The 22,902-nt window shown below is 45.4% G+C and overlaps 1 protein-coding gene across 2 annotated transcripts in view; it reads left to right on the forward strand.

The window, feature by feature from the left end:
- The window catches only part of ITGA9 (integrin subunit alpha 9), a 351,949-nt gene that overhangs the window by 173,215 nt on the left and 155,832 nt on the right, over positions 1-22,902 (forward strand). For both annotated transcript variants that reach the window (XM_067753774.1, XM_067753773.1), the window contains exons 16-17: positions 952-1,101; positions 21,320-21,396. In XM_067753774.1, the coding sequence (XP_067609875.1) occupies positions 952-1,101; positions 21,320-21,396 (227 nt within the window). The remainder of the gene's footprint in view (positions 1-951; positions 1,102-21,319; positions 21,397-22,902) is intronic.

A 22,902-nucleotide genomic window follows, 5' to 3' on the forward strand; every position in this document is an offset into this window, starting at 1 on the left:
CTCAGAATCCTTTCAGCCTTGTGGCCTGGGGAACTTGTGCCTTCATCTTCCTTTTATTATACGATGGTGGGGAATAAGCCCAGCTGCAGGGTTTGAACGTGTGGCTTGTCTCTGTAGAACAGCAGTCCCCAACCTTTTTGGCACCAGGGACTGGTTTCATGGAAAACAGTTTTTCCACGGACGGGGGTGATGCGCAGGGATGGTTCAGGCGGTAATGTGAGCAGTGGGGAGCAGCAGATGAAGCTCCGCCCACTGCTCACCTCTTGCTGTGTGGCCAGGTCCTAACAGGCCATGGACTGATATCAGTCCACGGCCCAGGGGTTGGGGACCCCTGCTCTAGAAAACCTAGTGCAGTGCCTGGCATCTTGTAGGTGTTCATTGTGACTATGGACCTATCACTCCCTTGGCTCTTAAAGTCCTGGGCTCCAAAGGAAAGAACACAGGCCAGAAGCCGGAGTTCATCCCTGGCTCCATTGATGCCCAGCTCTGGGAAGATGCCAGGCCCCAGTGTCTTCAGGTCTCCTGCCCTAACACACAGTCCATATTTACCTCAAGGCAGAAGAGCTTTGATGATCAAAACACCACGGATGGGAAGGTTAGCAGTGCACTATGAGTACAGATGCTTGCCTGCCTGCCAACTAGGTTATAAGAATATTTGGAAGATGACTAAGGTAATGTCTTCCACATGCTAAAGAGACGATGATTTCGTACCATGGGAGGTAGAGCGGGGAAAGCCCCCGCTCATTAGCGGAGTGACCTTGGACAGGACAGTCATCACTCTCGGCCTCATTACCTCATCTAAAATATGAAAGCAATAAAATCCAGCCACACAAGGGTGGCTGTGAGGCTCACACGGGGCAGTCCATGTGGAAGGTCTTTGTAAACTGTTGAAATGCTCTGCACATGTCAGCAGCGCCCGCCGCTCACGTGCCTGTGTGTTTATTGTTTCAGCGGAGAGTGCAGGACGTCATCAGCCCCATCGTGTTTGAGGCCGCCTACAGCCTGGGTGAACATGTGATGGGAGAGGAGGAGAGGGAGCTGCCGGCCCTGACCCCCGTGCTCCGCTGGAAAAAGGGACAAAAGATTGCCCAGAAGAATCAGGTGAGAACCTGAAAGCTCACGGCTGGGACCCCAGGTGGCAGGTGCCTATGCAGAAGTAATGACCCTGGTGGCCTGGGAGCCCATGGCCAGCCACACCCCCTCCTGGGCCTCCCTTTCCCGATCTGCAAAATGATGAAATGTATGATTTAGGGGTTTGTGTCTAACAACCACGTGATTTAAACTCATCGAGGCTATTCTCAAGCAATTAGAAAATGATGATCTCTTTGAGGTCATGAGCTGGCTGCTTGGCCCCGGCACTTGCCTCCTGTTCCTACACTGTTTCCAGAGCTCAGATCAGCACCTAGTGAGTGCTCTACACACAGTACATGTTTTATTGATGGGAGTATGAGTGGGGTGAAGAGGCAAGAACTTCCTCTTGCTAGAATTGGTGGTTGAGCTGAGAATGCCCCGCTCAGGATCTTTGGAAGGCAGAGCACTGTGAGCACAGGCTCTCACCACCCTCCCCGACTCGGCAGATTCCGGACTGTGCTGCTGTGTGGAGGAGCTGCAGGGTGACGTGGGGTGCAGGCCGTACGAGGCCATACAGGGTAGGAGTGAGCCATGAGCTAACGCTGTGCAGCATCACTGGCCTGTCTGCCCCGAGTCATCTGAGAGATATACAGTGCTGATGACGATGCAGGAAATATGTAAGAAATCTGGGATCCCAAGTCTGGTTCTAAATCTTTAACACCCAAGATCATCACAGATCCAGGACCTGGGGAAGGTCAGACAAAACTGTTTTTTGGCTAAACCAGACTCCTGGGTGGGGTGGGGCAAAGCTATGGAACCACCCACCAGCCCCAGGCTCCACAGTTCTGACTGCCCTGAGCTTATGGGAAAACTAGCAGATCAGTGACCCACGCCTTGCAGATGAGAGTTGTAAATAGAACCACAGAGAAGTGTTTGGAGTTCGAGATGTAAGATTTTTACCAAGATGTCCTCATTTTCTCCCAAAGTCTCTCCCATGTGGTCTTGGGTCAGGTTCCCCAGAAACAGAGCCTAAGACGGGGATTTAGGAGCAACTTGGTCTAATGAAGCTATGCTCTTAAGAGAACCCTGTAAGGAATGGGGAAAGAGTGAGCAAGTATGTGGTCTCAGCTAAAGTCTAGCTTTGGCCTGAGGCAGGGAGCTTTGGAGCATAAATTACAGCAAAGAGCCATCCTCTCCTTGAGGGAAGGGTCTGGCCTTTTGTACCCCTTACTCGTCAGCCATTGGCTGGCTGTGGGGGATGGAAGGGGAGTGTAGCCCTCCTTGAAGGAGACTCCCTGCTGTGGACAGTTCTCTGGAGGAGGCTGCAGATGTGAGCAGTTAGCCGCCTGTAGCACATCAGCTGGGGGAGGGGCAGCAGTTGTAAAGGGATGTGGGCAGAAGTATACACACAACCTACTGGCAACACTGCCTTTTTGGATGCTTCTTTTGAAGTCAAACATGAACTTTCAAAACACAAGTGACCTGTAGGGTGGCCAGAATGTCCAGCCGGTCACTGATACTTGGAGAAGGCTCTGGGGGAGTGAGGGGAGAGACCAGGAGGATGCTGGGTGTCTAAGTGGTGGGGCAGGGTAGAGGGGAGGCATGAGGAAGATGAAGACAGGAAGATAAGATGAAGAGGCGGGACAGGAAGCTGATGACTCCTACCTTGACTGAGGAGTAGAAGTGTGTATCATCTCCTGACAGTGAAGTTGGGCCAAGAGGTCAGGCTGGGGACCCAGTAAACCAGAATATTATGATAATTCCTAGATCATGAGTTCCCCGTCCTATTAATACTTTGCTCTCTAAGGTGGAATCTTGCTGGCCCAATAAAGTTCGGTTATGGGAGTGGTCCAAACTTGGGGTGCTGGGAATCATTTCAGGGTACCCTGTGCTTGTTTTACCTCTGAAATGACCCTGTGAGGTAGCGGCCTCCTCTGTTGAGCATCTTGCTAGCCCTGGGCATCCCTTCTACAATGAACCCAACTCTCATTTCTACCAATCCATCAGTGGCACAAAGTGGGCCTTCTTCAGTGAAGAGCATCTTAGAACCTTTACTAGCATTTTTAGATTGAGGCAACCTGATCAAAGGCAGAGATGTAGGGACAGATTAGTACGAAAATGCTCTTCTTGGTCACTTATGTTCAAGATGGCCAAGCAAGCATAAATATTTATGTCTGTGCTTCCTGAGACCCTATTATAGTGATTATAAATGAGTAAATCAGAACAGGGAGATGAATGCTGTTGGGGAAGGGGCATCAGCCAATGAGAGAGTCCAGGGATTTTTGGAATGAGTAAAGAAGGAAGAGTGTTGGTGGGTGAACATTGCACTCTACACGGAGGGGCTGGGTGCCTGTCCACCCATGGGTCCAGAGAGGCTGTAGCCACGGCCAGGCCAGCAGTTTCAGAGGGGTTCAGGAGTGAGAAATGGGGCTGGAAACAGGGAAGGGGGATGTTAAGTGAAGGTTCGTTTGTGGAAGAGTTGACTTTCTGCCCCTGTCCCCACACCTACATACTCCAGCCATGCAGAATAGCAAGAAGCCAGGCCTTTTATTTTCTAAAGAATTGAATAAACTGGTTGAGATAGTGTAGGTGGGCTGTTTCCCCAGGGGGAAGCCTTATTTCTTCTGGCATTTGGAGCCTCCAATGTAAGAGCTAGCTTCCCCTCCCACCATCCACCCAAACACCCAGATTTTCCAATCAGCTCTTTTACTTTATTCTTAAAAATGAATGGACAACCAAGGAAATCTGAAATTGAGGGGAAATGTGGTACATGGAGAAAAAAACCAAAATACACCTACAGAATAACTGACTTAGAAGGAAATAAATTCTTTAAGGAATAGAAGAGATTATAACAACTTAAATACCAATTTATACTCTATGTAATAAACACAAGGAGATTCAAGAATATATTCTATCCATTAGAAAGTGATTGGAATTCTATTTCTTCTTAAAAGAAAGAAAGAACAAGGAAAAGTTTCTTGAAAATTAACAATATGGATGCAGAGCCAAAAATGTAGTAGAAGATAATAAGAAATCTCCCAGTAAGCAGAGCTAAAAGACAAATAGAAAAGAGCTAAAGCATCAATCTGCAAGGTCCTATATCCAAGTAATAGGAATATCAGAAAAAGCAAACAGAGAAAATGAAAAACATTATGAGAGATAATGTAATAAAATTTCCCAGAGTTACAGAGAGACACTTTTTTAAATTTAAAGGACCCACAGACTTGCAAGCAGGATAAACCAAAAATATCCTAGATACATCATTTTGAAATGGTAATACTCCTAACACATAAGGAAAATTCTAAATGCTTCCAGGACAAGGAGTACAGGATGGTGGTAGTGAGGAATATTTGTCCACTAACGACATAATTAGAGTCACACTAAGTTGTCCATAAGACTAATTATTAGCAAGATTGGAAGAAAGCATATGTGAAATAAGGGCTTCAAAGCTCTGAGAGAAAGTGATTTTGAAACCAGGATTTTATACTTAGCCTAACAGTCAAGTATGAGGTCAAAATAAAGTTATTTTTCAGACAAGCAAGGACGCAGAAAGTTTACATCCCTAGTAGCCTTTCCAAGGAAATCACCTGAGATGCACTCCAAGAAAACAAGGGTGACAATTAGAAGGAGCAATATGGGGGATGTAAGAACTAACTCCTAGAAGTCTAATGACAAGAAATTCCAGGATTACAACTGTGCAGCAAGTCTAAAACACAGTTGATCAGTTTAGAACAGGGGATCAATGAACTTCGAGAAGAATGAAGCCAGCCATAGCAGAATGACAAGAGAGTAGCAAATATTCAGGATACAGTGTAGATGGAATATATTTTTTCTATGGTTAAGAAAAAATAAAGGCAGTCAAAAATTCCCAGGAAAATAAAAACATGGCCAATATGTCATGGTTCAAATATAAGACAAATTAAAATGTGGTGGGATTTTAAGCAAATAGAAGAATATATGGAAGAGAAGGACCTTAATACTAGAAGCATTCTCCCTTAAGCAAAAGTTGAGTATTCTAGTAGTTTAACTTTGCACCTGTAGAGGAAGATATGTAATCATGACACTTGTCTTGGCTCTTCTGTGAACAGTAATCAAGAGGCCATATTGACAACATGATTTATTGGTTGTTAGTATTTACAGTCAAGCCAAATCAGTTATGGTTACAGTACATAGTGTAAATGTCTTTAATTTTACTGTATAGAGTTTAAAATAGAACAAAACAAGTTGTTTTAATGTCTTAATCTTTTAAATTGGTGAGCCAAAAGATACTGTAAAACTTGATGAAACAAGAAAAAGTTGTGATTACTTAAAATTGCAGAGGTTACCAGTAGAGCAGTGCTTCTTAAAGTGTGGTCGCTGAACCAGCAGCATCAAACTCCCTTGGGATGTTGTCAGAAATGAAAATTCTTGGACCCCACCCCGGACCCTTTAATCAGAAACTCATGGGTGGGTCCCAGCAATCTGAGTTCTAACAAGCTGATCAGGTAATTCTGATGCAGCTAACATTTGAGAACCAGTGCAGCAGAGGAGCTGAGAGTAACGATTTGCCTGTCAAAATTAGGAAGGTGGATGGTGGGAGGGGGCCTTCATATAGGTGAGTTCAATTCTTGTCTATCATGGAAGGAATTCAGTGAGATAATGTCTAAATCTGATAAATCAAGAAGTAGTAGTATCAGTATATTTTCTAGAGATATGGAAATAATCATCAAAAGAAACATAAATGGACATGGGTAAGAGTGGTTCCTCTTGAGAGGAGGACTCAGTATATGGAGGTGTGTGGCAGGAGGTTATTATTTTAACCATGTGATTTCTTTGGTTGAAATTAAAATGAAAGAAAAATATTGTCCTTAGATTGAGAAGATTGTCCAGGAGCCTGAGAAAAATTCTGGGAGAATGATCCTTGCTTTACTCCTTTTCCTGATTATGGCAATAATAATAATAATAATAATAATTTAATGATCTTTCTCCATGTGTCTTCCAGATGTTGGCTTAATTTAAGGGAAAGATTCTGAGAGCTAGGCCCACTCTAGGAAGCAGAGCTGATTTTTAACTTGTATGTATGTGACAGGTCCACAAAGAGCATCTAACCTCTTTCCTAGGAAGGAATAAACTCATTGAAACTCTTCATTTTGCCAGGTAACTTTAGGATTTAAGTGCCTTAGTCTCTTCAACTAAAAGGCACTAAAAGCCCATGTTGGTACATAGTTGCACAAATTCTGGCGATCTTTTAGAGTCAGGGTCTGCCCTCATTGATGGTCTAGTTCAGGTGGAATAGCTGCACAGTGTATATAACATGGAGTCAGTGACTAGAGCATGTTTTTTTAAATTTATTTTTATTTCTTATTTTTTTATACATCTTTATTGGAGTATAATTTCTTCACAATGCTGTGTTAGTTTCTGTTGTACAACAAAGTAAATCAGCCATATGCATACGTATATCCCCATATCCCCTCCCTCTTGAGCCTCCCTCCCACTTTCCCTATCCCACCCCTCTAGGTCGTCACAAAGCACCGAGCTGATCTCCCTGTGCTATGCGGCTGCTTCCCACTAGCTATCTCTTTTACATATGGTAGTGTATATATGTCCATGCTACTCTCACTTTGCCCCAACTTTCCCCTCCCACCCCATGTCCTCAAGTCCATTCTCTGTGTCTATGTCTTTATTTCTGCCATGCCACTAGATTCATCAGTACCTTTTTTTTTTTTTTTTTTTAAGATTCCATACATATGCTTCACTCTGTATGACAGACTCTGGGTCCACCCACCTCACTACAAATAACTCAATTTCATTTCTTTTTATGGCTGAGTAATATTCCATTGTATATATGTGCCACGTCTTCTTTATCCATTCATCTGTCCATGGACATTTAGGTTGCTTCCATGTCCTGGCTATTGTAAATAGTGCTGCAATAAACATTGTGGTATATGCTCTCTTTGAATTATGGTTTTCTCAGGGTATATGCCCAGTAGTGAGATTGCTGGGTCATATGGTGGTTCTATTTTTAGTTTTGTAAGGAACCTCCATACTGTTCTCCATGGTTGTTGTATCAACTTACATTCCCACCAATAGTGCAGGAGGGTTCCCTTTTCACCACACCCTTTCCAGCATTTATTGTTTCTAGATTTTTTGATAGTGGCCATTCTTACTTGTGTGAAATGATACCTCATTGAAGCTTTGATTTGTATTTCTCTAATAACTAGTGATGTTGAGCATCTTTTCATGTGCTTCTTGGCCATCTGTATGTCTTCTTTGGTGAAAGGTCTGTTTAGGTCTTCTGCCCGTTTTTTAATTGGGTTGTTTGTTTTTTTGATATTGAGCTCCATGAGCTGTTTATGTATTTTGGAGATTAATCCTTTGTCAGTTGTTTCGTTTGCAAATATTTTCTCCCATTCTGAGGTTGTCTTTTCGTCTTGTTTGTGGTTTCCTTTGCTGTGCAAAAGCTTTTAAGTTTAATTAGGTCCCATTTGTTTATTTTTGTTTTTATTTTCATTACTCTAAGAGGTGGGTCAAAAAAGATCTTGCTGAGATTTATGTCAGAGAGTGTTCAGCCTATGTTTTCCTCTAAGAGTTTTATAGTATCTGGCCTTACATTTAGGTCTTAATCGATTTGGGGTTTATTTTTATGTATGGAGTTAGGTAGTGTTCTAATTTCATTCTTTTACATGTAGCTGTCCAGTTTTCCCAGCACCACTTATTGAAGAGGCTGTCTTTTCTCCATTGTATGTTCTTGCCTCCTTTGTTGTAAATTAGATGATCATATGTGCATGGGTTTATCTCTGGGCTTTCTATCCTGTTCCATTCATCTATATTTCTGTTATTGTGCCAGTATCATAGTGGCTTGATTACTGTAGCTTTGTAGTATAGTCTGAAGTCAGGGAGCCTGATTCTTCCAGCTCCGTTTTTCTTTCATAAGATTGCTTTGGCTATTCAGGCGCTTATGTGTTTCCATACGAATTGTAAAAATTTTTTGTTCTAATTCTGTGAAGAATGCCACTGGTAGTTTGATAGGGATTGCATTGAATCTGTAGATTGCTTTGGGTAGTATAATCATTTCCACAATATTTCTTCTTCCGATCCAAGAACATGGTATATTTCTCCATCTGTTTATGTCATCTTTGATTTCTTTCATCAGTGTTTTGTAGTTTTCTGAATACAAGTCTTTCGCCTCCTTAGGTAGATTTATTCCTAGGTATTCTTTTTGTTGTGATGGTAAATGGGATCATTTCCTTAATTTTTCTTTCTGATTTTTCATTGTTAGTATATAGGAATGCCAGAGATTTCTGTGTATTAATTTTGTATCCTGCAACCTTATCAAATTCATTGATTAGTTCTAGTAGTTTTCTCGTGGCATCTTTAGGATTTTCTGTGTATAGCATCATGTCATCTGCAGTGACAGTTTTACTTCTTCTTTTCCAATTTGTATTCCTTTTATTTCTTTTTCTTCTCTGATTGCCATGACTAGGACTTCCAGAACTATGTTGAATAAGAGTGGTGAGAGTGGACATCCTTGTCTTGTTCCTGATCTTAGAGGAAATGCTTTCACTTTTTCACCATTGAGAATGATGTTTGCTGTGGGTTTGTCATGTATAAACTTTATTATGTTGAGGTAGGTTCCCTCTATGCCTATTTTCTGGAGAGTATTTATCATAAATGGGTGTTGAATTTTGTCAAAAGCTTTTTCTGCATCTATTGAGATGATCTTATGGTTTTTATTCCTTAATTTGTTAATAGTGTGTATCACGTTGATTGATTTGCATATATTGAGGAATCCTTGCGTCCCTGGGATAAATCCCACTTGATCATGGTGTATGATCCTTTTAACATGTTGTTGGACTCTGTTTGCTAGTATTTTGTTGCGGATTTTTGCATCTATGTTCATCAGTGAATATTGGTCTGTAATTTTCTTTTTTGTGATATCTTTTTCTGGTTTTTATATCGGGGTGATGGTGGCTTTGTAGAATGAATTTGGGAGTGTTCCTCCCTCTGCAAATTTTTGGAAGAGTTTGAGAAGGATCGTTGTTAGGTCTTCTCTACATGTTTTATAGAATTCACCTGTGAAGCCATCTGGTCCTGGGCTTTTGTTTGTTGGAAGATTTTTAATTACAGTTTCACTTTCATTACTTGTGATAGGTCTGTTTATATTTTCTAATTCTTCCTGGTTGAGTCTTGGAAAATTGTACCTTTCCAAGAATTTGTCCATTTCTTCATGGTTGTCCATTTTATTGGCATATAGTTGTTTGTAGTAGTCTCTTGTAATCCTTTGTATTTCTGTGGGGTCAGTTGTGATTTCTCCTTTTTCATTTCTAATTTTATTGATTTGCGTCCTCTCACTTCTTTTCTTGATGAGTCTGGCTAAGGGTTAGAGCATGTTAAGTACAGGCTTACTGATGGATCCAAGGCTTTTGGCAGAGAGTGGGAGTGAGTGAGGCAGGCAGGAGGCCAAGTCTTCCCTCTGCTGGGTGAAGAGCAACCTTGGGAGAAAATGGGTTTCAGGGTGGGTGCCAGGCTGTATGTGTGAATAGTGGGGTTGCCACCGTTGCTGAGGACCTGTTGGGATTCTGGGCACTTGGGGAATATTGGAGCTCTAATGCTACAGCCTCTGTAGAACATACAGACTGATGAATGCACGTTTCACCTTAAAAATTTAAGGAAAGCAGAGACCTGCCTCTCTTGCCTCAAGATATATTTGGTACAGATATAACAACAACAAAGTGTTTTATCCATTAGCCAGAAGAGTAATTTAAAAGGACTATAAATCTAAGAGCAATTCAGCTAATTGAATGTCTGCTACACGTAAGATGTGGATAAAAAGATAAATGAAACATTGCTGCCTTAGTAGACTTAGAGACTGTACAGGAATAACTTATACAGAGCAGAAAGTGAGATTCAGACTAGTGTGTGTGAATTTCACTCTGGAGACCTCTTCCAGCTGAGGATAAGGAGATGCTCTCTGGAGAAGGGAGAATTGGCTGGAGCCTCATGGAAGAAGTAGGATTTGTATACTTGGGGCTGGAGGGCTTTGACCAACAGAGAAGGAGGGAGTGATGGATGCTAATGGTCTTCCATGTGGCTGAACACTAGTGAGGAGAAGGAGAGGGGCCATTAGGGCTAGAGGTACAGTCAGACAGTCTAAGGCCACTTGTTCACTGACCAGGGAGTTGGACTTGATTGAACTGGTAGGGGACAGGAGACCATCACATCTTCTTGAGGTGGTCTGCCTGGACTGGGGGGCCAGTTAGCAGCCCCAGGAAGGTCTTGCAGGTCAGTTCATGAAGGTTCTGTCTGATACACTCAGAGAGTTGACTCATCATCAGTTCCTAGTGGGTCTCAGCTGCTGAAAGAGTATGGAATGAAATGAAACAGTCCTGGAAAGCTCTAGCTGGCCTGTGTGCTGGGAAAGCAGAAAGGGCTGTCATTGGGGCCCTAATGTTTCTCCTACAGGGGAGCATACCAATGGCTATGACAGAGGCCCTGACTTCAAACCCTATACACAGAGTAGAGCTTTGGAAATAACTGCTTTCAGCCTTCCTCAGGAGGCCCCCAAAGAGACCTGGCTGGGGCTGGACTTCCCAGCCACCCACTGTGGTAGACAGAATGGCCCCCAAAGATGTCCACACCCTCATTCCTGGAACCTGTGAATATAATGCATCACATGGCAAAGGGAAGGACTTTGCAGTTGTAACTAAGGTTATGGGCTTTACACTAGGGAGAGTTTCCTGGATTATCCAGATGGGCCCAATCTTTCTCCAGCTGGAGGCAGAAGGAAGGAGGAAGAATAGGAGGTCAGAGAGATGCAGGAGAGGAAGGAGTCAGAGAGATCTGAAGCTTGAGAAGGACTTGACCTGCCATTGCTGGCTTTGAAGACGGTGATGCAACTTGACAAGGAATGCAGACAACCTTGAGGAGCTGAGAGAGCCTCCCTGGTGAGTGTCAGCATGGAAATGGGGACCTCAGTCCTACAACCACAGGGCAGTAAATTCCGCAAACAACCTGAGTATGCCTGGAAGCGCATTTTCCCCCAGAGCCTCCAGATAAGGGCCCAGACCAGGTAACACCTTGATTTTTGCTGTTGACCCCCAATGCTTAGCACTGCCTGGCTCATAGAGGATGCTCAGTAAACCTATCTCAGTGGAAAGGGCCCTTCTGAAAGAGCACAAGGCTAGGTCCTCCTGCAGACATTGGACGTCGTATCAGAATTTCTTCACTGCAGATTCAGCAAAGCTGTATAATTGAAATAAATGTGCTCCATGAACTCTCTAAGAATTCCTACCAGGCAGGAGAGCAAGGTGTGTGATTTAGGACGACTTACCTACTCCACAGTACCTTTGTGCACGTGTGAGTCTATTTTTTCGAAGATCAAGATGGAGGAGACACAGCTGGTGAGAGGAAAGGCACTGCCTATGTTGAGAATACTCACTTTGTCATCTTTCAAGGGAAAGGTGAACTGTTTTACTCTAATATTAACGTTTTACTATGTTGAAGCCATAAACTCTGAACCTCCATTGTGCTGGAAACCATCACCATCTGGACCTCCCACCCCGGCCCCTCAATGCCTGGGTGTGTGGGATGCCAGCCCCGTGCCCACAAAGACTCAGTGTTTGTTCAGCCTGGACATTAGGTAATGCTTTCCTGGCTGAGGTGCACAGCCAGCTTAAAATTCTATTATTTACAGCTCTAAGGTTTATTTTCATTATCATATGTAAAGTCTCTGCAGAAGGATGGAAATCTGAGGGGTTGGCAGGGAGGAGAGAGCCGAGTAACTCCAGACGTCAGAGCTGGACAGGTCTCAGAGACCATCCAACCTGCGGGTTCCAGAGCACACACCTGGATTCAAGGGAGCAGGTTGGTGCAGTGGAGGAGAAGGGGTGTTAGAGGAGGAGGTGTCCACCCCCCTCCCTATATCAGCCTGATCAGTCCTACTTTTATAGGCATTAGCTGTTTGGCATCAGCCTCTGGCTAATCTTCTCAGAAAGGGCACCGTGGTGAAACACCTGTGAAAACCATCCACTTTCAAGTACAAGTGAGGAAAACAAGTATGTAGTTCAACATTACTGACCACGGAAGTCTGGCTGTATCTGTTTCTCAGGCTTCCCGTCAAGGTTAATCCAAAGAGCAAAGGAGAGGTTACACCTACTATCAAAGGCTGGGCTGTACTTGTAGTCACCTGTTGAATTTTTACAATTTCTTCTTCAGTGTTATACTTTATCTTTGCAATTTTTTTTTAGCATGAGATTCTTTATTTTTATTTTGGCCCCGCTATGCGGCTTGCGAGATCTTAGTTCTCTAACCAGGGATTGAACCCAGGCCACGTCAGTGAAAGTGCCAAGTCCTAACCACTGGACCACTAGGGAACTCCCGCAGCATGCGATTCTTTATTTCTTTTTATTTATATTCAAAGAAGATTTAGGGCTTCCCTGGTGGCGCAGTGGTTGAGAGTCCGCCTGCTGATGCAGGGGACACGGCTTTGTGCCCCCCTCTGGGAGGATCCCACATGCCGCAGAGCGGCTGGGCCCATGAGCCATGGCCGCTGAGCCTGTGCGTCCGGAGCCTGTGCTCTGCAACGGGGGAGGCCACAGCAGTGAGAGACCCGCGTACCGAAAAAAAGAAAAAAAAAGGTTTAATACCTATCCTTATCAAACTCTTCCAAAACAAATCGGAAGAGAAGGGAACACATCCTAACTCATTTTACAAGGCCAGCATTACCCTAATCCCAAACCAGACAAGAACAACACCCAAAAAAAAATTATAGGCCAATATCGCTGATGAACATAGATGCAAAAATCCTTAACAAAAGATTAGCAAACTGAATTACAACCATTATCTTTGCAGTTTTCTGGAAAGAATGTGTTCTGGTCCTCCAAAACTCTTTTCAGAAGAAAACAGTGGTTTTCCTCCAAATCTTCAGCCTGTTGGATCTTCTTCTACATTGTCCTGCTTTATTAAAAACCTCCCGCACAAGCACGTGGAGTGTGTGTGTAAACAAGCGAGGGTGCACATCCAGTGGATAGTCTCTAGCTGGGGAAGAAATCTTAGCTTCTCTCTTGGTATCTTCTGAGATGATTCAGGAAGTCAAAGGCCAGGCTCTTGCTACTTGAAATGCTACCTGGAGCCCATTCACATGATGTTCTTGCAGACAGGGGAGGAGAGGTCCCCCTGGCGTCCTCTCCAGTTTGAAGCCATCTTTCTCACTCCTAGTTGCCTGACTAAGTCTGACTCAGCAGCTTTTAGAAGCATGGCTAGGGACTTCCCTGGTGCTCCAGTGGTTAAGGCTTCGTGCTCCCCAATGCAGGGGGTCCGGTTTCCATCCCTGGTCAGGGAACTAGATCCCACGTGCCGCAACTAAAGGAGCCCGCATGCCACAACTAAAGATCCCGCATGCTGCAACTAAGTCCCAGCGCAGCCAAATTTAAAAAAAAAAAGAAGCATGGCTAGAATACTCTTCCTTTTCTCTGACAGCACCAGACCCTTTTTTTGAATTTGTTGGTTCTGTTTTCTGCCTCTTGTGACTAACAGCAACCTTTTCTAAAAAGATAAAAGAACACAAAAGATTCCAGGGTAAAAATCAAGGCAAAGAAACTCTGGCCCTTTAAAAAAAAAAGAAGAAATGAAAGAAATTCTGGGGCTTCCCTGGTGGCGCAGTGGTTAAGAATCCACCTGCCAATGCAGGGGACACGGGTTCGAGCCCTGGTCTGGGAAGATCCCACATGCCGCAGAGCAACTAAGCCTGTGTGCCACAACTACTCAGCTTGCGCTCTAGAGCCCGTGAGCCACAGCTACGGAGCCGGTGCGCCACAACTACTGAAGCCCTCACGCCTAAAGCCCGTGCTCCACAATAAAAGAAGCCACTGCAATGAGAAGGCTGTGCATCGCAACGGAAGAGTAGCTCCCACTTGACGCAACTAGAGAAAGCCCACACGCAGCAACGAAGACTCAACATAGCTGAAAATAAATAAATAAATTTATAAGAAAAAAGAAAAAAAGAAGGAAATTCTGGTCCTGGAAGGCAGGAGATCCCTAGAGGGGAGTTGATGGCTGAGGTTGTTGTAGAGGGACTTGAAATATGGCCTGCAAAAAGCCACCAAGTCTCAGGCAGACCTGGAAAGGACACTGGGAGGGTCCAGAGGCCAGATGTAGGCCCGTGTGGGCAGGACCTCCCTGAGCAGTTCCTCCTCCCACTCACTTCTTCATGGGGATTGAACTAGATCTTCAGAATGTTGCCTTCAGGCAGTGGGGGCTGTTCTCCAAACCACAGGGCCATGGAGTAAACCAAGGGATACCCAAAAGACAGAAGCATTTATCACTTCCAGTTTTTCCATGGGGGACATGAAGCAAAATCAGTACCACGTTTGTTGTTTAAAGGGAAACCAACTGGACTCCTCCCATGATTTCAAAATCTGAAAGGACAATTTATACAGACCCTGAGATAGAAGGAATTTCTCAGCTTTAATTTTACAAAGTATTTGTCTTTCATTTATTCTTGTGGATGTGCTATTCTTTAGAAAGCAAGTCTGTCTGCATGACCTGATTTTATTTTATTTATTTACTTATTTATTATTTATTTTATTTATTATTTTTGTCTGCGTTGGGTCTTCATTGCTGTGTGCAGGCTTTCTCCAGTTGCAGTGAGTGGGGCTACTCTTTGTTGCAGTGCTCAGGCTTCTCATTGCGGTGGCTTCTCTTGTTGCGGAGCATGGGCTCTAGGCATGCAGGCTTCAGTAGTTGTGGCGCACGGGCTTAGCTGCTCCGTGGCATGTGGGATCTTCCCGGACCAGGGCTCGAACCCAAATCCCCTGCATTGGCAGGCGGATTCTTAACCACTGCGCCAGCAGGGAAGCCCGTGACCTGATTTTAAATACCAAGCTATGAGACTCTTCCTTCATTTGGGTATAAGACTCAATAGAGCTGAAATTCCTGGGACCACCCAGGAATGAGGTCTTTAATGTGCCACATTAAGGACAATTTTGCATTCTGGAAAAAGCATTAAAATGGAATCGGGAAGGAGAAACCTCTTACACTCAGGTCATGGCATTTACACACACACACACACACACACACAAATGTTTAATACTATGCTAGGTGCTGGGGGCTGCAGGCATGAATTACCTATGGCTGGGGCCTCTGGGAACTTATGTGGGACGATGGGAGGAACAGCAGTTCAGAAATGTCCCTCCTGTTGTCCAGGCAGACACCTTCTGCAAAGTCAGATTGCCCATCAGGAAATGTCTCGCTCATTTTAGCTTACAAACAGCCTTGGGCTGGGATTTGAAAAGCATTAATTCCCACCCAATCCAATTGTCCTATTTTCTCAGGTGTCAGCATGGGACCGGTTTGCCATGGCAACCCTATAAACAGTGTCTATCCTACATCAATGATTTATATATTTTTAAAGCTAATATCACCAACTTCAAGAAACTGAGCCTCCTCTGAACGTGACAGCTGGAATAGACTAAGAATCCTACTTCCTGCTAGATCAGTGCAGATTTTTCCACTGTAGATTTGGGTGGGAGAAAATCGGCCCTCCAAGGCCTGAGCACCTGGGCGACTGCTTTTCTGAAGTCAGCCTTGGCCAGGGCAGCCATTGAGCTATCACACGCACCCAAGGTTGTTTTGGCCTTGGTGGCCACAGCTTTGTGAGAAGAACACAGCCAACTCCAGCCTCTGTGCTCTGGTTCAGAGCAAAATTTAAATTGAACTGAATTCATTATCTTCTACCCTCCCCCCAACCCCCCTGGCCTAAAGGGAATGAGGAAACAAGTATCCAAATATTCTAGAACAGGAATGGGCAAACTACAGTCTGCTGGCCAAATCTAGCCTGCTGCCTGTTTTTATAAATAAAGTTTTACTGACACAACCATGGCCATTCCTTTACATATGTCTGCTTTTGCTCTAGCAACAGAGCTGAGCAGTTGTAGCTGAGACCATCTGGCTCTCAAGGCTGAAAATATTTACTGTCTGGCCCTTTACAGAAAAATCTGCCAACCTTACTCTAAAACAAGTAGAGTAAGGATTGGAGGAGAAGCTGGAGAAAGGATTTCAAAAAGAAAAGTGTATTCTCCAGGGAAAGCTGAGATGAAGACTAGGGTGAGAAAGGAGCCAGCATGGAAATCTAGTCCATGAGGCTGGGGAGGCCACTGGGTGTCCAGACTGCAAAGCCCAAGGCAGGAAACAGTCGTCTCCTGAGAGAAGGAGTTTAATCTCCTGTAGACAGAGAGGAATCAGAGATGATGTCTTCTTTTTTTTTTTTCTTTTTTTAGTTTCTTTATTTATTTTTGGCTGCATTGGATCTTCTTTGCTGCGCGCGGGCTTTCTCTAGATGCAGCGAGCGGGGGCTACTCTTCGTTGCGGTGCGTGGGCTTCTCATTGTGGTGACTTCTCTTGTTGCGGAGCACGGGCTCTAGAACGTGCAGGCTTTAGTAGTTGTGGCGCACGGGCTTAGTTGCTCCGTGGCATGTGGGATCTTCCCGGACCAGGGCTTGAACCGGTGTCCCCTGCATTGGCAGGCAAATTCTTAACCACTGTGCCACCAGGGACGTCCTCAGAGATGATGTCTTCTTAGCTCTGTTTCCATTTTCCAGAATGGCTGCTTCCAGGTTAAAAAAAAAAAAAAAATTGACAGGGATTTTCCAATCAGAGGTCGAGGCTGGAAGGAGGTGGGAGAGACTGCTTCCAAGCTGGGTTGAGATTTGCCTGATTTAGGCAGCCAGGCCTGTGTTTGCCCAGAGGGTTAGGGAGACGTGGAGAAGCAGGCACAGGAGAAGTTGGAAAATTGGTAGTTTGGCCCATTGGCTTCAGGGAGAACCTGTACTCTTTCCGCTTTGTACAGGAGAGATATTTTTTACTTGCTCCTGGAAACTATGCTGTCAGCTAGCATTCTGAGGCTTCAGACTGCCCCCGCTTCTGCCCCAGAGAGATGTTTTTCAGTTCCTCAGGAAACAAAACTGTCACTTGCCCCAGAGAGACGAATCCAGGTCCCAAGCGCAGGATCTCTGAGTTTCAACTTCAGTCTCCAAGGTGGATGACACAGGTCTCTTGATTCCTTGCTGTCTTGATATTTTACCTATAAGACAACTTCATTCCCAGCCTGGGGAGGGTCTTGCCTAAGCCAAGGCTTTGCCAGGGCTTGGAATGCACAGCCACTTTTGTTCACACCATTACCCAAGTTAGGGGAGGCCATTAGGTTGAGGAATATTCCAGTAAACTATTTCTGTAAAATAAACTATCCCAAAATGTAGTGGCCTAAAATAACAGCAGTCATTCATTTTGTTCATGAATTTGAAATTTGGCAGGGCCTGGTCAGAGCTGCTCATCTCTGCTCCACATCATGGCAGCTTGGTGGGGCTGGGGGACCCATTTCCATGGCGGCTGACTTCCGTGGCCTCGAGTTGATGCTGCCGGTTAGTTTCTCTCCACGTGGGCCTCTCCATGGCTTCCTTGTAGGGTAGTAGCTATAGTCCAGGAGCTAATGCCCCAAGAGAACTCAGAGGAACCTCTAGTACTTTTGATGACTAGGCTTGGAAATTGCAAAGCACCACTTCTCTGCAGCCACAAATCCACCCAGATTCAAAGGGTAAAGTATTGACGCCATTCTCTGTGGGAGGAATCTCAGAGTCACATTGTAAAGAGTGCAATGGGAGACATCGTGCATTGGTTTTCAGAAAGTACAGTCGTCTACACAGAGAGAGATTCATTTTGATTCTCTCTCCATGGTCTTGTACTGCACTGTCCACTAGGGAATCTTCATGGAGCTCACTCTTACCTCACTCTTACATACCATCATTGTCATTCACATTTGCTGGTGTAGACAGTGATGCCTAAAATAAGAACAGCGTAATAGCCACAAACTCCCACTCCCAGCTAAATGCTAATGTGGATTAACAAGATTGTCACTAATGCTGTTATTTTCATTTTGTAAATGTGGAAATTGAGTCCTGGACTGATTTCTAAGCTTGTGCTTTATCTTCTCACTATAGTTTGTGCTTAATTTTAGCTGGTCAGTGTAAGCACTCAACTAATGTGTATGTGAGTGTGTGTGTGTGTGTGTGTGTGTGTGTGTATATACACCCAGTTTTTGTGTGTGAGTGTGTGTATGGCAGACTCAGTGCTTGCCTTTGTTGGAAGGAAATTCAGCAGCACTGGAGGACTTAACAGCTAGAGAAGTTAGTTTCAGGGACAGGAAATAGCAGAGTACAAGGGAAAGTCAGACCAAGGACAGAGCTTGTAGCTGAGCAACAGTTCTTTGCTGAGGGGGCTACAGCTTTGGTGTTGATGAGCAGTGTATTCTCATTGGCCCATGTTCCAACGGTCACCCCATCTCTCAGAGCATGTGGGGTCCTCCAGTGTGGCAGCTTCTACATGCTGGGGTCTGAGGGAAGGCACAGGGGTGAACAAGACCAATACAGTCCTGGAGCATCATTTTAGCAGGGGAGACAAACGGGAAACACGTAATGATAAAATTAATTAGTTACAATCGAGATGAGCAGTAGAAGGAAAAGTACATGAACTACAAGAACTTATGACAGAGCCCAAGCTTATCAGGGACTCAGGGATGTGGTTTTGATTTGCTCATTGAAGGATGAAAGGACACATACCAGGTGAACCCGGTGGAGGCATTTGGACTCAGCATGTGGGGAGGCCCTGAGGTGGGAAGTTATACGGCCAGGCTAAGGGGTGGCTGGCACAGGAGAGCCAGGGAGATGGAGCTGAGGAGGGCAGGCACCTCATTTTTTCAGATTGTGTGCCACGGGATGGCTGTAGGTCCCTTCCTCCTTGTCAGTTCTCACCTGCTCCCCACCCCACCGCACCCTACCTCCAAAGGCTGGAAGTCAGACTGTCTCTTGCCTGTAAAATGGGAGAAACATTTGTAAAGAGAAGCCTGTCACCAGGGGCAGAGCTGGGTTTAGTGAAGCCTAAAGCTTATATGATTTGGGAGGAGAGCTTCTCTTGGGGAAAATCAAGTAACATCATGAATAGAACGTGAGGTGCAAGGCCCCGGTGGGAGCGTGTCAGTGAAGGCCCTTCAGCCTGAAGTTTCATCAGCTTGGTGGTAAAGTCATCTTTGGTGTTTCTCCTCATTTCTAACCTCGGAAAGCTGCCTTTTCCCACCTGAGATATTCATGCAGACCTCACATCCACTTATTCCTGTTTTCTCCTTGACTGAGATGGCAGATAAATCACAAATGCCCCCTATTAAAATCTCCTGGAAATTTGGCTCTCTCTTTGCCCCCAGTGTTGGCTAAAAGAACATGGGAATGTCCTTTTCTTGCTCAAGACTTTTATGAGTTTTTCCCTCACACTCACGGCAGGGAATGTTGTCTGGGACATATTATTCTTTTGGAAATGTGACACAGGAATATGAATTTCCATAAGCAAAGTTACTCTGCCTGGTTGGGTCTAGATTGTTCGTTGGCCAGCACGTTTGCTGGAGTCCACATGGATGCTCAGAGAAGCTGCCTGGACTTGTCTTGTGGGAGTAGGATGAATCACCTGGAACTATGTTCTCTGTATGTGTTAGAGGGGGACCCAGAAATATGAGTAGTGATGACAGAGAAGTTGAATAGTGAATAAATGACAACTGAAAAACGGCCACAGGCTCCTCTCTCCAAAATCCCACCAAAGTGATCAAAGGCATCTAACTAGTGAAGAGTCTCTGTCCGTGTGGACTCAGGAAGCCTGCTGTTCACGGATTAGAGACATCAGAGAGATTGAGACCAGAGGAAAGGACAGACAAGCCCGCCGGGTACCACAGAGAGAAGAAAACTGTAACTCCTCCCCAGAGCTGCTCCTGATTCCTGGCTGCCCTCCACAGGTAGGCTCAGCTCAGGCACACGCTGCAAGCCCCCTGGAAAGATGTCGGGTGTGGCATAGTGAGCTTTAGGCCCCAGCACTGGGTGGAGGCCCTGGAGGCCCAGGAAGCCCAGCCTTGGTTAGAGAAAGGACACTCCATCCTGATAGCTACCGGCTGCCCTGCCGAGACAGGATCCCTTCAGTTGGTTGTGGTGCCCTTGGCCTCAGAGTCTAATTGCCTTTGACTTTTCCCCTTTGGAATTAAAAATTATAGTATGAACCCCTCGTTCAGGCAGAACCCACATCAAATACGGATTTTCTGCCTCGCCACGACAGCAGAGGGCAATGACCAGACTGTAACCTAAGAGTTCTTGACTCACATGGGTTATTATTCATTCCGATCTGAGAGCATTTAAAGATCATCTCAAAGATGGGAAGAACACCTACCGTCTACCTTTCTTGAAACAACTACTTGAAGAAGCACTTGAGCAGCCTAAGAGACGAATCAGACAAGGGGTGCCTTCTGTGGTCAAGGCCACCCCTGACTTGGGTTTCCTTGTTAACTGCTGAGGACCCCTCGCCCTGCGGGACCTGGCTCCATGGGGGTGGGGGACTTACCCGAATTGTAATAGGGGCGGGGCAGCTGCGTGGCCTTTACCGCGAGACCCTCAGCGAGAGATCCGGGGCGCGGTGGTTAGACGTCCCACTCCGCCGGGTCAACAGGGAAGCGGTCATTGCGGCGGAGAGTGTGGAGACAGATGGGTCACGGCCTTCTCCCCGGGACCCTCCAGGCCTTTCGGCCTCCACCGGCGGGTGAGCTGGGGGCCCGGGGACAGGCCGAGGGCCCCTTGTCACTGGGCTCCGGCCTTGAGGCAGTGGCGAACCTCTCCCCCATGCCCACCTCCGCGACCTAATGGCGGCGACAGCCACCCTGGGTCGCAGTCGGCGGGACCTGGCCCCCAGTTGGGCGGCCTCAGGAGCCTGAGGGCCGGCTGGGTCCTGGGCGCCTGGGGACCTGGCCCTGAGGGCGCCGCCAGCCTCTTAACGAGGACCTTGGAGGGCGAAAGTTGAGCCTTGGGACCTTGCCCCGTCTTGTCATAACAGAGACTAACATTTGTTTGGTGGACGTTTACAGGAATATGTGACCCGACCTCAGGAACAAAGGATCTGACACCAAGAAGATTCCAACAATGAACCCCGCCCCTCCCTCACCTTTCCTGTAAAAGGGCTTTGCTGAAAGCTTTCAGGGAGTTTAGGGTTTTTAAGGCATGAGACGCTGACTCCTTGCAGGGCCCTGCAGTAAACCTTTGTCTGCTTCAAACTCCGACTTTTTGGTATTGTTTGGCCTCGCTGTGCCTCAAGCACACGGGAAGAATTCCCACTGATTTGGAAGGAAGTGGTTAGCTGTTATTTACTCGTTTACCACTAACCCTGTTTTGCTTTTCCTCTTGTGTCTCCCTCACAGACCGTGTTTGAAAGGAATTGCCGATCTGAGGACTGTGCCGCCGACCTGCAGCTTCAGGGTCACCTGTTACTCTCCAGGTGAGTCAGTGCCCCCTTCTTGACTTTGTTCTGGGAAGCTGTTTGTCCTGACTTCAGGCCCAAAGTCTGCATGTGCAGATTTCCCCACCGAAGAGGGTAAATAGAGGTGGGTTTAAAATGAAAAGTTGCAGTTTAAGAAAGTGTATATTATACTGTAATTTTAACAAGTATTATTTGGGGGGATAGTTTGGTTTTTGTTTTGTTTGTAGTCTCACATATCTCACAATTAGAGTTTTGTATTTCTAATTTCCCTGAGTATTGGTGATGTGTATGTGTTGGGGGGTGTATTTTATTTTTAATGTAATGTTTTTTAAAATTTATTTTATTTTATTTTCGGCTGCGTTGGGTCTTCGTTGCTGTGTGCGGGCTTTCTCTAGTTGTGGCGAGCGGGGGCTACTCTTCCTTGTGGTGCGTGGGCTTCTCATTGCGGTGGCTTCTCTTGTTGCTGAGCATGGGCTCTAGGCACGTGGGCTTCAGTAGTTGTGGCACATGGGCTCAGTAGCTGTGGCTCACGGGCCCTAGAGCACAGGCTCAGTAGTTGTGGCTCACGGGCTTAGTTGCTCCGTGGCACGTGGGATCTTCCCGGACCAGGGCTCAAACCCGTGTCCCCTGCATTGGCAGGAGGATTCTTAACCATTGAGCCACCAGGGTAGTCCTGAGGGGTGTATTTTAGGTTTACTCATTGTATTAAGTTGAGCCATGTGAAATTGCCAATATTTAACTGTTTGGAACAACCCCTATGATTCAGTTTATTATTATATAAAGGAATACGGGAACTACTATAAAGGTTCTTTTTATTTTTTTCCCCACACTTAAAGTGTTGTGCTTTAACAACAAGTAATGGTTCTGTGGCAGGAGCAGGTGGAGGAGAGGGGCGGCTGTCCTGATCCAGGGAACAGACAGCCAGTCTCCTGGAGCAGGGCTTCCTCCTACAGAACGTGAACCCTCAGCTAAAGGTGAACCTTCCGTAAAGGCCTTCTGTTTTTCTCTCTGCCAACCTTTTATTTCAGACTTCTTGAAGGTGCTGGTCCTGAGTCATTTAACCACGTTTCAGGGAATGGGTTCCTTTCGAGACAATTCCTTCTGAGAGATTGTTTTAGCCTCCATGCTATTTATTACCATTTCTCAAAAACAGTCATCAGTGTTGATAGGTATCCTCTAAAATGCCATATTGTGTGTCTTAACTGTGAGAGTTAAGTTTGGGTGGAATGAAAGAAATATCCCATCACGAACCAGTAACTACACTAGGACGTCTTTACTTCTGTTGATAAATAACCTGTTATTCATCAAAGGAAAGTAATAGTAAGAATTCTTTTTTCTTTAATATCTGTATTGGAGTATAATTGCTTTACAATGGTGTGTTAGTTTCTGCTGTATAACAAAGTGAATCAGCTATATGTATACATATATCCCCATATCCCATAAGATTCTTTTTCTTTTGTTTACATTTATCGGGGGAAAGGTGACGTAACTGCCCCCCATCCGCCCCTCCGCATACACACAGAT

Source organism: Pseudorca crassidens, chromosome 10, assembly GCF_039906515.1.
Source record: "Pseudorca crassidens isolate mPseCra1 chromosome 10, mPseCra1.hap1, whole genome shotgun sequence".
NCBI classification, from domain to species: domain Eukaryota; kingdom Metazoa; phylum Chordata; class Mammalia; order Artiodactyla; family Delphinidae; genus Pseudorca; species Pseudorca crassidens.